Source organism: Apaloderma vittatum, unplaced genomic scaffold, assembly GCF_000703405.1.
Source record: "Apaloderma vittatum isolate BGI_N311 unplaced genomic scaffold, ASM70340v1 scaffold17068, whole genome shotgun sequence".
NCBI classification, from domain to species: domain Eukaryota; kingdom Metazoa; phylum Chordata; class Aves; order Trogoniformes; family Trogonidae; genus Apaloderma; species Apaloderma vittatum.
The window spans coordinates 14,514-29,684 of record NW_009729248.1 but is presented as its reverse complement, the minus strand read 5'-3'; the positions used below and the strand labels follow the sequence as shown (position 1 = coordinate 29,684).

At 37.6% G+C, this 15,171-nt stretch overlaps 1 protein-coding gene across 1 annotated transcript in view; it reads left to right on the top strand.

Moving 5' to 3' along the window:
- Positions 1–272: 272 nt before the first annotated feature.
- The window catches only part of TUBGCP3 (tubulin, gamma complex associated protein 3), a gene marked incomplete at its 5' end in the record, with an annotated part of 26,700 nt that continues 11,801 nt past the window's right edge, over positions 273–15,171 (top strand). The window contains 7 exons of the mRNA XM_009874376.1: positions 273–391; positions 3,440–3,565; positions 6,995–7,063; positions 10,655–10,787; positions 12,119–12,285; positions 13,146–13,256; positions 13,676–13,784. Of these exons, the coding sequence (XP_009872678.1) occupies positions 273–391; positions 3,440–3,565; positions 6,995–7,063; positions 10,655–10,787; positions 12,119–12,285; positions 13,146–13,256; positions 13,676–13,784 (834 nt within the window). The remainder of the gene's footprint in view (positions 392–3,439; positions 3,566–6,994; positions 7,064–10,654; positions 10,788–12,118; positions 12,286–13,145; positions 13,257–13,675; positions 13,785–15,171) is intronic.

Here is a 15,171-nt window from a genome sequence, read left to right as displayed (position 1 = left end):
GACATGGGACATGTTATATTTTAACCAAGTTGACTTGCTCTCTGACAATCCCAGGTATTGGTAGAGGCAGGTGAAGGGAGTTCTTGGCTTTCCTGTCAGGTTGTTAAGAGGATTCAAAAGATTTCTTTACAGGTTATAAAGATAGTCTTTCTCTTTTTTTTTTTGGTGTTTTTTTTTTTTTGGCTGCCCTTCTAAATAGTTTTTTGAAGTTGTAATCAAAACTAATTGTCACAACAAATATAAATACTGTTCTGTTTTGGTTTTCTTCCTAGGTTCTGTTGAGATAACCGAAGCAAACCTTGTAAGAGATGTTTTGTATGTCTTCCAGGGAATAGATGGCAAAAACATCAAAATGTGCAATTCTGAAAATTGCTATAAAGTGGAGGGGAAGGTACTGTATGACGACTTGTATTTCATATGTGAGTAGAGAGGCATGTAGGAGAGAAATATCCCTGAAAGATATGTTAAGAAATTAAAATATTATCATAAGTCTTGAATCTCCCCCATCTGCTTCTTTAAAAAAAAATAATTATTTATTATTATAACAGAATACCTGAAACAGTATTAATTTAAAATTAATTGGGTACATTAGGTTCCAGAAAGAATGGGTAGCATTCTACAACATGTGAACAGACTTTGAACTATTAAGCCAGTACAAAGACTCCTAAGTTATGGCTTAATTTGAGGATATTTGTCATCATTTCATCCCCTCAATGTATAAGAATGAATATAACACAGATTTAGACTTTAGATGATGTTATTACTGGATTAAAGTTATAGCCCAAGATGTGGAATGGATGTTAGCCACCTGATGTTATGATTTTGATTACAATTTATAAGTGATCAGATGGGATCATGCACATCACCCAAGAAAGGACTGATGATAGAACTGAAGAAAGTGCTTCCAGCTCTTGTTGTTGATAGAAAATCCATCTGGTGTGAATTTGAAAGTGTCAAATAAGGGGCAGAGGAACAGTAGAGAAGCCTGAGAGATCGATCTTCCTTTAAGGTGGTGAGATGTTAAGCATATTTGCAGTGTGGGGAAGAAACCCAAGGGTGAGATTGGGTCAGCTGAACAAAGAGCAAACAAATGGCACTGGTTGCTTTAGCATCTCCTTATTCAGTATTTAGACAGTAGTGTGTCACAGTTTGGGTTCAGCTCGCTAATTGGATTTCATGTTCTTGTTCAAATGGAAAAACAGTACTTCTGATTTTTGCTTGTATTAAGAAATTTAGACTGTGACAATATGACATAGTCCTAAAATGGTGGAAAGTTGAGTTTGGGCCCTTTCATGTGCCAGGAGCACAGTAGGCTTATCTTAATGTTGATAACTGAACTAATTTCCTTATCACTTTTTGCTATTATTATGGAATACAAATGTGTAATTGTCCCCTCTGTTACTTTGCAATGATTTTTAGGGCTGGTTAATGCAGAGAAAAACGTAAAACTTAAATCATCTTAAGAAACAGGTTCTTAATGATGTCGTGTTCTGTACCTCTAGATTCTGCAAAGTTTGTAATTCTCCCTGTAGCTTTAATATCAAATAGCCTCGTCAGATGAAAAATGGTATTAATTTGAATTCCTAAGTATGTTAATACAGGGAGTTTAATTATTCACGTGGTTTGTGGTCAGTAATGTTTTTTCCCCAAGAACTTTGTGTCTTCGGTTATTTGTGTGATGTCATCCATCCTTCTTCCTTATTGGTGCTTGTACTGGACCCAGTGAAGATGAAATTACTTGTCTGGCTAGAGCTGCAGCTGGAGGTTTTTCTGATGAACAAGAAAGACACAGATCATACCTACTTCAGCTCAGTTGACTGCATGCTAAGCAAAATAGTAGTCAAAGCATGTAGTTTTCCCTCAGCTCCACAAAGAAAATATTGTTGTACACAGTCTGTTGGGTTTTGCTTTTTTTTTTTTTCAGAATGAAACTCGTTTTCCAAGCTACTATTCTTGCCTGAATGTTTTCTAATGTCAGTGTTAATATTAGGTCTGTGGGTGACATCCAGCACTGTATAAGCTCACGGCTTCTGATTGCATTGAAGAGATACAAATGTAACAACACTAAAGTAATTTTACTTTTTACTCATTTGATTCCAGTGGATGTGTATTGTATGTAATGCTTACCAGGTACACTGTAGTTGCAGAATTCTAAGTAGTTCTTACGTAGTCTCTTTGGGTTTAGCTGCAGGCAGTTTCTAACTGTCCAGTTATGCTTGTTTGGGCTAGAATTTGTCCTTTACAAGTTAAGAAGTTAAAGCTGTGCCTGTATAGCTAAAGAAGAGGGCCAGGGACTGAGCTCATCTGCTGCTGCCTGGTTCAAGCCCACAGTGCCGTAGCTAACACGCTCTGTAGCTGAGTTTTATCTTAGAGATTGCATGTACTGCTTACAAAAAGATGTAATGAATGAACTTGATTTCTAGTTCTTTAGCAATCCATTTAGTTTGTTAGTGGACTGTTCCAGCTGGCTCTCTAAGTTAAAATTGTTTGCAGATGTGGGATAGGCCCAGTCACTGTGGGTGTAAAAGTCAATCTTTGCCTCCTGGCCGAAGGTATTGATCGCATTGTTTGGGTTTTTTTTGTCCGATTAAATTTTGAAAACTTGATGATGGTGTTGTTGGGTAATGTGGCAAAATGTGGTAGAAGCAATTCTCAAGTACAGACAAGAGGAGCAATGTCTTATATGTTGGAAATCATCACATTTCTTCCTTTCAATTTAAGTTAAAACAGTAGTAATAGTTAAACAGGGTGTTGGGACTAAGGCTGGCTTGTAGGGTGAAGTGAGATACCTGATGTAAGAAATGTAGGAGTAGGCTAGAAGAGCTCAGAGGGGTATGTGATTAAATGGCTCATAAAAGCTGTTACCAGTGGAATGGACTTAAACTTGGAATTTGGATTCTGTAAGTTTTGTTTCCTGAAAGCTAGTCCAGAATTGGATTGTTTGTCTTCTTTTAAAAGTTTGTTTCACGTGTACTAGTAACTATTTTCCTTAGGTTTCTTCATTAGTTTCAGTCATTGACTCTTTTTCTAGAGCTCTAATATTTTCGGTCTTCCTGATTATCAGGATGAGATGAAGTGTGATTCTACATCATAAAGTTTCAGATTTCTTCCTCTTTTCAGAAGACACTTTCGTTACTGCCGGAATTGCCAAAAAGAGTGTCTGAATACTGTTACCTTAAGATTTCCAAAAGGGAAGGTCACAAAGTTGCCAGTAGTTTGCTCCTGACATGTGTACATGCTTCTATACACACTTATGTGTACAAATTCAATGCTAATTACATGGTTGTCTGCTTTTTTGGTACTACTGCTGTAGAATGCAAAATTATTGTTTACTGAACTGGCTTGTTTGATGAATAAGAGAGGCTTTTGTGAAAAAACAAATGTGTTAGTATGGTAGATTTGTCTTAATTGCAGGTTATTGCTTCTGTTAACTTTGTAGGTGAGCTTGTCCAAATCTCTCAGAGATACTACAAGCAGACTTGCAGAGTTGGGATGGCTACATAATAAAATAAGAAAATACACAGATCAGAGGAGTTTGGATCGTGCATTTGGACTTGTGGGCCAGGTAGGTCAGCTAAAAAATGGATTTTGCTACGGTATTTTGGTCTTATTTCCCCTAGAAACTACTGAGTAAATGCAGTACTAGAATGATGTGTAAACTTTGGAGCTTGGATCATTCATCCTTTGATTTACTCCTTTTATGGACTGGCAGTTCTGGTACAGGTCGTAGTCTGAAGGCAAGGGAAAGGCATTTGCTTTTGCTGATTGTAAGAAGGACTTGCCCCTGTCATTTGTGGCGAGGAAGTCTCATGCATAGATGCCTTTTCTTAATATGAGATATTAAAAATTATATTTTTTTGAAGTTCTTATGCATGTTTATAGACAGAAACATTGCTTAAATGGGATGGTGGCATCCCTGAGCTAATTAATTACCACTACAGTTGTTAGTGACCTATGCAAGAGACTCTTGCCAACTAATGTTGATATTCATGTGTTAATATTGCACTAACCTACATAAAATGCAAATACCCCATTACCTTCTGCCCTTTCTTTTGAATTACAGCATCAAAAGAATATTAATCTTTGTTTTTATAGGTTTCATCATCATGATTTGTAGTCTACAGTAACTTCACAGCTGCTGTAATAGACAAAACCACATTTACTGCTAAGGCATTCCCGTTTCCTCTCACTTGCTCCCTCTGTAAAACTGGATATTATCCCTTCTGAGTCGACAGAAATGTTATCCTTGCCTCTAGCCATAACATCCTACCTAATCTGCCAAGAAATTGAAGTGCTCCTCCCTTCAATCTAATTTTTCTTAAGAGGTCAGTAGAGACACTGTAGTGCTTCCTACTTTTCTAATGTTTTATTCTGTTCCCTTCTGTCTCTTATTCTAAGTAACTCTTTTAGTTACATATAAATAATTATTTTTCTAGTAGTCCAATGCTGATTTCCATGTTTTCTGCGATAGTGCTACTGTATATGCATTTTCTTCAGACTCTCCCCCTTATATCTGGGTCAAGTTTCTTATTATCTAGTAGCTTCCAGCTTATGCTTTTACTGTCTCTGGCTCTAATCTTCAAGTTTACCGCAAGGGGAGAACTTTAATTCTTCAATGAGTTTAAATATGCAATACCTTAGCTACCATACGCAGGTTTTGGATCCTGTGCAAAAGGCTGTGCAATTAGCTAGCTGAGTCTGCACAGCTCTAATGCTGTTAATTCTGCTTGAGGAAAGCACTTATATATACTTCTAGGACATAAGCGTAGAACTGAAAACATATATTCTACTCCTTCTGTCAGTATGTGGGCAAAAAAGTTTCTACTGTTGCTCTTTGTGGCTTTTATAGCTGACAATTTCAGGTGCTGCACACTGTGCGTTAAGAATTGACCACAAGAATATGTTGTGCATTCTAAAGCATCTTTTGCTTAATGTTTTAAAAGAATGCTTGTGTAAACTCCTGTTTAAACCACATGTAGGATAAGATGTCTGTCACCTCTTTTATTATGATTCTGGTGACTGTTTTTTAGCATGCAAAATGTCAGGTATTGACAGTTTTTAGGAGTAGAGATATAACAATACGCTACATTTTAACATTATATTCTTCCACCTTTGCTGCTTAATATCGTAAGTTCTGCTTTGTCCTCAGGAAGCAAAAAGAATAATCAGCAATGAAATATAACTTGCCTTATATTTTGCCATTTTCCCCATTTTTCTCTAGTTGAGGTCATGGGCATTTTAAATTTTTTTTTCTCTTGAATAAGCATTCTATTTCTTTCCTGAATTCTCTTTTCCTGTAGACCAAATCAGAATTCTAGGATAATGTCCAGTTTTCCATAACAGTTTGGGAAACAAAAATCTAGTTTGTGGTGTGGGAATTGGCACTGGTTATAAATTTTAGCTTCTAAAGCTTCTCTGAAAAGTTCATGGCCAGTTAGATCCTAAATCCTTTTGGCTACTGAAGTCAGTGATTACTGTTCACTTTTTGAGTAGAAGTATAGTCCCTTCAAATGTTTTCCTGGAGGCTCTACTCTGCCCTCTATCTTGGCAAGTGCTACTTTTTAATAGGTTCAAAAATGTACTGAAGAAGCAAGTGAGAAGAAATGAAAAGTGGAGTTACATGTAAGGCGATTACTTTTTGCACTTCAGTATCCTCTGGAATAAAATGAGTTTCAAATTTCTTTCTAATTTATAATGTTGAGCTGAAGAAAGGAACCCTCTTTCCTTATAAAGGATACAATGGAAAGATTAATGATTCCCACCCCCCAGGCTTCTTAGCCTCTTAGCAGGAAAGAAGATTTATGTTCTCCTTGTGCTTGTAGTAATGATTTCTCCCTTGTACGTACTCTAGTGAATAAATTATTTTACTTTAAGCTTTTGGGTTCTTTTTGTGAAATTTTCCTTATTTTTTTCCCAAATTACTTTGACTGTGATGATTTTAAGAGGGGTTGAGGGGAAGGTCCATTAAAGTAGAAATAAAAATTATTAGCTGAGAATTGTTTAAGAAATCAGTTCCGAAGAATTCTGTGTGTGCACAGAAGTGCTCTTCAAAAAAAGAAACAAAAAAAACTTTAAAAACGATAGGAAGTGCTTAAAGTTCAAAATTTTGAACTCTGTCCAAAGTTAATGAGCTATAGTTTTAATTCTGCTTTTAAAAGATGTGTTGCAGGATTTATTTTTTTTTATTCTGTGTGTTAGGTCAAGAACATTACAAAAGCAAATCAGAACACCAGGACCCCAAATTGTGGAAAACTATCTGTTACTACACAAGTATTCTTTTAGGATTTTTTTTTCAATCTACCTTTATTTTTAAACAACCCAAAGGTAGCTGTGCTTAGAACTGCTTTACAAAGAAGAATCTTGGCTTTAGTTCAGGCGTATTAACTTCTGTACATTTTATGGATTTCTTAGGATATATTTAGTGATATTCATTTCTACTATACCAAGTGAAGAATCATATAGACTGTCAACTGATAAAACATCAAAAATTTAGAGTACTTGATCCAGCAGCACTTACTGGGAGTATTCTTCTATGAGCATTGTGTTTTCTTGTTCATGTCATACAGTCTGTTGGTAGAGGCCTCCCTGAAACTTTTACTACATGGTGTATTTTACGTAATTATTAAAGAAACTTTTTTCTGGGTCATGTTATGATTTGCACATCCCTATGGCAATTATTAGTGTCTTTACCAGATGATGTATCTATTTGGAGAGTTAGTTTAATCTGTTGATACAGTTAAGGGAACAAGACACAAAGTCCTTTGACAAGATGTATGTGTTCCTGGAAAAGGTCTGTGCATCTCTTAGGGAAGCACACACACATTGGCCAGTTTTCTAAGAGTTGGCTTTTGAGCTGAAACTTGTGGCTTGATTCATTTTAGGAAATTTCTAACTACCATCACAGTTTGATGATAGGATAATAAAAATTATTCCAGATTAAACCAGAAGGATTTTTTTCTTTTTCTTTTTTTTTTCCCTCCTCTTTCTCTTACAGAGTTTTTGTGCAGCATTACATCAGGAACTTAAAGAATACTACCGACTTCTGTCTGTTTTACATTCTCAGGTAAGTTAAGTGGTTCTTATTTAACTTTTTTTTTAGCTTTACATTAGGTGAATATCTCCTAAAAGGTATATCTAAGTATTCTGTTAGAAAGGGAGGGTTGTATAGCAGTTTCTATTGAGAGTGGACACAATTCTCTAACTTTTACATTTCTTACTATTTGGACCTATGTACCAATAAATATTTTTGTCTTAGAAATTCTCTGTTATTTACTGTGTTGTGTAAGCAAAGAATATAATGTGTATTTCTAAGCCTCTGTCTCTTTTTTTGCATCCTTTTTGTCAGTTTCATCTTGTATATTGTCTTTATCATTCAAATACCTAACAGCATGACTCGTCTTTGAAGGGAGAAAAGAAAAATCTGTGTTTCAAGAAGTGCATGATATATCAGCTAGTAACGACAGTTGCAACTTTTTGTTCTGTCTGAGGCAGTTTGTGCATTTTCCTTGTCCCTTCCGTTGTACTGAGAGAGTGAAAATAAGAGCAAAATAAGGAATTGATTCACTAATTCCCATCCACAGGCAGATGTCTGTCCACTTCCTGGCAAGCAGGGCCTCAGCACATGCCACACTTGCTTGGGAAGACAAACTCCATCACCACAAATGTCCCCCTTCCTCCTTCTTTCCCTGAGCTTTTCTTCCTGAGGAAACCTTTTTGTCCTCCATATGTTTGGAAATAATTTCCAGGATTAGTTGCACTAATCATCCCAGGGAATGAAGTGAGCCTCACTGGTGTGTAGTTTTATGGATCCTCCTTTTTGAAGAGAGGAGTGACATTTGCATTCTCGTGGTTGTCGGCAACCTCCTCTGATTGCTCTGATATTTCAAAGGTAATCAAGAGTGTCTTGCAGTAACATTGACTGGCTCCCTCAGCACTCTTGGGTGCCTCCTGTCAGTTCTCATAGACTTAGGTGTATCCAGTTTGTTTAATGTCCCCTAACCTGATTCTTGTCCACTCAGAGTGAGTCTCCCTTGTTCCAGACTTCCCTCTGATCTCGGGTGACGTCTGGTATTCCTCATAACAAATCTTACTGAAAAAACAAGGCATAGAAGGCACTAAGTACCTTGACCTTTTCCATTTTTCCTGTCAGCACTTTCCCAGCACCGTTCAGTACCTGGACCCACATTTTTTCCCAGTCTTCCTTTACTGCTTTTATACTTGCTCCTCATGTAGAAAGTCATGGTCTGTAGAAGGTAAGGCAGAGTGAAATCTCCCAGTCTGTCAGTGAATGCTTGCAAACGTTGGTACTTTGGATGCTCTGGTCCATGATAAGGAGCAGCCTGAAACAGTATTTGAACAAGTAAGTGCTGGGAGGCCCCAGCATGGGAAGTAAAAGATTTGTTATCTGGAGGAAAGCTAATCTAATGTATGCTTCCACAGTGCTGGATTTGGCATCGATTTGGAAAAAAAACTTGGTGTCCTTGCAGGTGGTTACCTGAACTTGGTGTGAATTTGGGTGCCAGGGAAATGGGCACTGAGGACAAGGCAGCAGGTGTCACTGGGACACTGGAGCCCTGTGCGCAGCCCTGATGGCAGCTTCTTAAACGCTGGGGAGGTAGAGACTAAGGAAGGAGAAAGTCAACTGAAATCCTCAGGACCATAGGACAGAGGGGAGATAAACTGAGCCTCTAGAATCTGAAGGCGCAGGGCAGCTGTGGCTGAGGCTTCCAGACTAAGGAAGGATAAGTGCAGCAAGTTGTGGGATTTGGTGAGTGGCTACAAGAAGGAGTAGAGATGCTCTGTGAGATTAGCAGGAGGTTGGTGTAAAACAGGGAAGAGTAGCCAACTAACAAAATTTTTTTGCTAGGATGTCATGGCAAAAAGCATTAACAACAGGTTGAAAAAGGTTATACAAATTCATGGAAGGCAGATCTGTAAATTGCTCTTAGAAGAACTGAGCAAGAATGCATCGTCCTCTGACACCCTGAACGCTGCAGAGGAACCTGCTGTGAGGAACCTGAGGGGGATGGACTGCAGAGAGGAGTCAGCTTTGCATGTTCTTCTTTTACAAGCACTTCCTTTTGTCATTATTGGAGATAGAGCAGTAGTTCACCTAGCCAGGGTTCTGACAGAGGGTGGCATTTCTTAAGTTCATGATTCATGGGGCAAAAATCTATAAGAAAGAAGTTGGCATTCACAAGACTTGTGCCAGATTATCCCAGAGGTGAGTTTGGCAACTTGTCAATTATTTTTTTTCCCCCAACACTTTTTAAAATAAATCTACTATGGTAAAGCTAGTGTCTTTAAAGAGACACTTACGTTGCAGTTACCTGAAAACATGTACAAGGTTGTGCCTTAGAATTGAGTGCATGCTGCATTTTTGTATTGAGGTGGTCATACAGGCTACCAGCTTGGGAGTCGCTAGTTGCAGTTAGCAGTTCAGGTGTAGCAGTACGTAACAAGAATCTCATCAAAGGATTTTGTACTGTTTTTCTCTCTACAACTTTTTGTTATGCCTTCAGAGCTTCCCCCAAACACATTTCTGCCTCTGCAAGGGTCATCCTGAGCATACTGTGTACATAGCCATGAGCTTTTCAGGTCTTTCCCTCGCAGACTGGTTTCACGTTGTCAAGCCACTTAAAAATGTGCCTCTGTGATGAAGATGTAACTGTATAATTTCTTCCTGAAAGACAAAGGGCTGTCTCTCTCACCACAGCCAGTTTTGAAACAAAACAAACCTATGGACATAGGAACATCCAAAAGCTAACAAATGTAATTGACTTTAAGGTTGAGGTTAGATGTGGATGACATTAGTCTTTTAAGTTTAACTGGTACGTTGCATTTAGTAAAAAATGTACTAGATGTGGAAGGACAGAGTGGATTGGTTGTCGCATACAGGAAACAGAGCGTCTTTTCTAGGAGTTTATCTGCTTGCACTCCTCTAGGAACTTGCCTCTATTTTTAGGTTGTGTTCTTGTCCTGCTTACCCCATCTGTGCTTGTATGGGATGTTTCCTTCTCCGATACAAACATTGACTTTCATTTTTAATGGTGTTGGAAGATTCGTGGTAGTCACAGTGGCAGGTTTTTCTTATCAGATTTTAGTTTTAGTGGGATTTTTTTCAAAGGTAACAATTCCTTAATCTCACAGTACAGCTAACTTTTCCTCCAGAAGCCATCAGAATTAGACATTGAACAGAATTTGTCACATGTTGAACTAAAACAAGCTGGCCATGTAGTAGTAAACGTTTTGCCTCCTACACCTTTTGTTTCCTTTGGATGTTTTTCTTTACTCTTTTCTGAACATCTCTTTGGCCAGTGTTTAGTGTCTCTCAGGGTCTCTGCTCTCTTTTCCTTTGCTGTTCTCTCCTTTTGTGACTGTCACCTTGCATTCTTGGACTTTCTTGGCCATGGTGTTCTGCCTGCTCTGTTACACTTCCACTTGTATCTATCCTTTCAACTGCACTTGATTTTCTAGTTCCACTTGGGTGACCCTCTGCTTTTGGCCCAATGGTTTAATGAGAGAATGTATAATACTGGGTATTTAAATTGTATTAGTAAAAAGCTAACTTGAGAACAAGAGCTGAAACATCAATTCTGCTTTAGTTTTGCCATTTTTTTTCCTTGATATATCTCTCTGTTTCTAATTTGATCAGTTGCAACTGGAAGATGATCAAGGTGTGAATTTGGGGCTTGAGAGCAGTTTAACACTTCGCCGTCTTCTAGTCTGGACATATGATCCTAAGATAAGGTTAAAGACCCTTGCAGCACTTGTTGATCACTGTCAAGGTCTGTTTAATTTAATATTTCTGGGGAAGGTGTGTAACTTTGAGTGGTACATGCCAAAAGTGGATTTCAATAATGTTACTGTTACAGGGATTTTTAAATAAAATTTTAAGTAGCTAATCCAGAGAATTGTCTCTTAGTTTAAGAAAAAAATCTGATGAGTTATAGTGCTGTTTTGATAGACTTAGACTTTTTAGGTTTTTCTAAAAACTAGAACATGCTTCAGGAATCTTTCAGATTTTAAGCACACTTCATGCTGTTTTCAGTTATTCAATTTTAACCGTCTTTCAGAGAATGCTACACTGTTAAAACACCCACTAACACACTATGAAATTATTTGCTCAGTCTCTCTGTATGAGTATTAAGCTATTCCTTGATACTTAGTGGCATATAGGAGTTTTTTTGCAACTTGTCTGCAGATTCATGTGAAACAATGAAGCTTTGCAAATCTGAAAATAATGCATGGCTGTGTTGGCAATCCACAAGGAATTGCTGAGGAGTGGTGTTGAAGCTGACCAAAACTTTGGCCAGTAACTGACCCATGAGCTGTGCTTCTCCCTGAGGGGACTTTGGCTTTGCAGTCTTTGAAAGTAGATGGAGATTGTCATTCTTTCAGAAGAGTCTTAACTAGAAAAGATTACGACATTGTTCTACCTTGATAATTGGAATTGACAACAATTTTGAATAAAAAAAAAAAAAGTAGGGTTTACTTTTAAGGCTTTCATGAAGATTTTGAATGCTACAGCCTCTGCTAAAGGAACCTTTAAGCTGTGCAGCACAACAGCAAAACAATACTAGTTCTGGTTTTTTTTAATTATCTTTTACAACCTCTTACCTTTCAATTGCAAGAAGACAGGAGATATTACTTAAAGGAGCTATGGGGGGGAAGCTATAACCAAGAAGCAGGAAATATATGTTTGTGTGTATGTATGTACACAGAACATCTGAGAGTGAGTCAAGTTCTCGAAAGGAGGAAAACATACAAAACCTTCTTTAATTCTGTTCTGATGGGGACTATGGGGAAGAAAAGAAGCATGAGGTCAACCTTTGTGTGTGATCTAATGCCTTGAAAATGGTGTTCCTCCAAGCTACATAAAGTAAACAGAATATAGTGTCAGAACTGTGCTTACTACTTCAGCAAGATTAATGATTCGTGCCTTAGAATGTAGTAATTCCCTTTCAATACTGAAATGTACATTTGTTACATGTTTTTAGAATTACTCTTCACACTGAGTGACACATGACTGGCTGAACTCAATGGCTGTTGAATTCAAGTGTGGTGTGTATATTTTTTAATGCATATGTTTCTGTTCCTTTCTGCTATGATCTTACAGGGAGAAAAGGTGGTGAACTAGCCTCAGCAGTTCATGCCTATACTAAAACAGGAGATCCCTACATGAGATCTCTGGTTCAGCACATTCTTGGCTTAGTATCGCATCCTGTACTGAATTTCCTTTATCGATGGATTTATGATGGAGAGCTGGAGGATACATACCATGAGGTACTGTATATGATACAGTAAATATTTTATCTGTGTTTGTTTACTTTGTGGGAGTGTAGTCTGAGGGAGGCTTAGAGAATTATTTAAAAAGTAAACTGTGACGGAAGCATGTAATATAGGAAGAGGTAATATATGCAATAATAATATGAAATGTGACTCTTTTCATGGACTCAGTCAGTGTGATATGTGGAGGTTGAAATGATGTATTGTGTTGTCTTCAATGGATTGTATCCTGGGTCTGCTTAGTAGAGGCAGAATGGTGGACCAGCAGTAGATGCTTGCTTCCGAAGAGAGACAAAGTCGTCTCTCTTTTCTTGCTTAGTGTAACAATAGTAATGTCTGCAGAGTTCTTTAACTGTTGAGAATGCAAGCTTTCTATTTAGAATAAAGTTCAGAATATTCAATTCTGATTTCCCGTTGTTATCTTCAGCTTCATAAAAAGCTTCAATTTTTCAAGTTGCGTAAAAAGTGTTTTATGGCTCCAGACGTCCTCTAGAAACTCTACAGTTATTTGTTCTGACTTCCGCAACAGCAAGTTCTAGTAACTGTTCTTTTTCTTCTTAGAAATGTTTTTCTGCATTTTTTAAGCTCCCCCAATTCTTTTTCCTGTCTCCAATCAGTGCAGTCTTGTTAAAGTGACCTTTTTTCGTTGCAAGATGCCAAACAATCATTAAAAAAAAATAAATAATTGAGTATTGCTCAACAAGCACTCTGCTTGTTAGCTATGAATTTATTTTTTTACTTTTTGAGTTAAAAGAACAACTTGGAATATTTTTACAGTTTTCTGAATACAGAAATGAAACATTAGGGGAGAAACTTCACATTCATCTTTTGGTTTTAATATTTATTTGCATCTACAGTTTTTTGTAGCTTCAGATCCCACAGTTAAAACTGATCGATTGTGGCATGACAAATACACTTTGAGGAAATCGATGATCCCTTCTTTTATTACAATGGAGCAATCAAAAAAGGTATGAATTCAAAAATAATTCTTACAATGATTTGTTAGCCCCATGCTGCTGTTTAAATTTCTGTTAAGAAAATAGAGACCAAATTTAAGTGTAATTATTCAACTTAAGAATATTGGAATTTTTTGCTGAGGAAGACTGTAGGACTGGTTCTCCTTTCCATTCTCTAACCAATGAAGTTTGTTTAAGGAGATCTCAAGCAGGGAAAAGAAGTTTGTTTTTAAAACCTTTCTGTGTTACCATTGAAGTTCTGGAATGCTGTGGTTGGGATTGTGAAGCTAAGAGCACAGCAAGATGACAGAATATCCAGTTGTACTGATACTGGTGATTGTGGGTGGTCGTTTTGTTTGTTTATTGTTTTGTGGTTTTTTGTATTTGCAAATCACTTAAATCCTTTTTTGTTTGTTTTTTTTTTTGTTGAGGTCCTCCTGATAGGAAAATCCATAAACTTCCTGCACCAAGTTTGTCATGATCAAACTCCATCCACAAAGATGATTGCTGTGGCAAAATCTGCAGAGTCTTCAAAAGATGGTAGAGTATCAGTGGTAGTTAGCTTTTTCCCTTTGAACTGAGCTCTGTACGGTACATGGTAAATGTACTGACATTTTAGATAATGGAGAAAAAAGGCATAGAGAAAAGTCCCATCTGCCCTAAAATAGAGGTATTTTAATGGATACTTGCATTTTACAAAAGATGTATGAAAATGTATGTGTGTTCTGTAGCCTAAATACCTTTAGTATCACACTTAGTTCTGCATAACACTGTGTTTGTATTTAGGGCATTTTACCTGTTCAATTTAGAAAGAATATTCTGTGTCACTGATGGAAATGCATCCTGCTGTCCTTGTTTGTGCTATCTGATAATATCCTGAGAGTCCTTTCAGATAATTACTTATAATAAGATGATGAAAAGCTAGGGTGCCAGCTTGAATTCTGGATGATTTTTCTTATTTTAAATCTGAATGTTTCATGGATTTGGCTCTATTTATTATTTCTTTAATTTGCTTCAGAACCTTAACTTTTCTGTTTCCCCAGTTTACTTTTGATGCTGAAGTAATCACGTTGTAAAAAACTGAACACATATTATAACAGGAAGTCAGAAATGAACAGTGTAGAATTTAATCATCTTGCCTGACAGGGCATTGTGGAAGAAGGACAGTCAAAAGGCTGATATGGCTGTCTACAGTCTGGCCATGTCAGAACCAGAAATGACATGAGACCACTACATTCAGTAGCAACTAATGGGCCTGTCTGCCAGTGGATTTTTGCCTGACCCTTTCTTGACCCCATATCTGGCTTTTCAGTGTCCTGAGATAATTTTGCAGATCTTTAAAAACTTGTGCATAGGTCTCTTGTTTGTTGATGTAAGCAACTTTTTCAGTTGTTTTGCTTGTCGAACAGGAACCTTGCATTGCCTGCGCTGGTGTGCACGTGTGCAGAGATGGTGTATTACAGCCACGTGTAAATTTGAATGTTCTAGTCTCAGAGATGAAGGGCTGTGGTGAGGTTGCTTCCCTCAAGGCAAGGGGGCAGTACTAGACAGAGGGGAAAGGCTTTTTTTTTTTTTTTTTTTTTTTTCTTCTTGGGATAACAAGACGTTGAGACTAGAGTGTGTCCTCAGCCACAGGTATTGCCTTACACATGCTCACCTCTGCTTGAGTCGGGGCAGGACCAGCATGTGTGGCTTGGTGACATCTTGTGGAAAGACACTTGCAGCAACACATCATTGAGGTGGTGTAACTTCCTGTGTTCTTTCTGTGAAACTCCTCTTTTAGCCTTTTCCCTTCTGGAAGTTCTCCCTTCTTCCTCTAAAGCCAGCAGTGAAGCCGTGTGGCAGGTGAGGTGGCTGGTACCACTACCCATGCAAGCAGCTGCACTTAAACCCGTATTTTGAAGACAGCAATTAAGAGGACAGGATC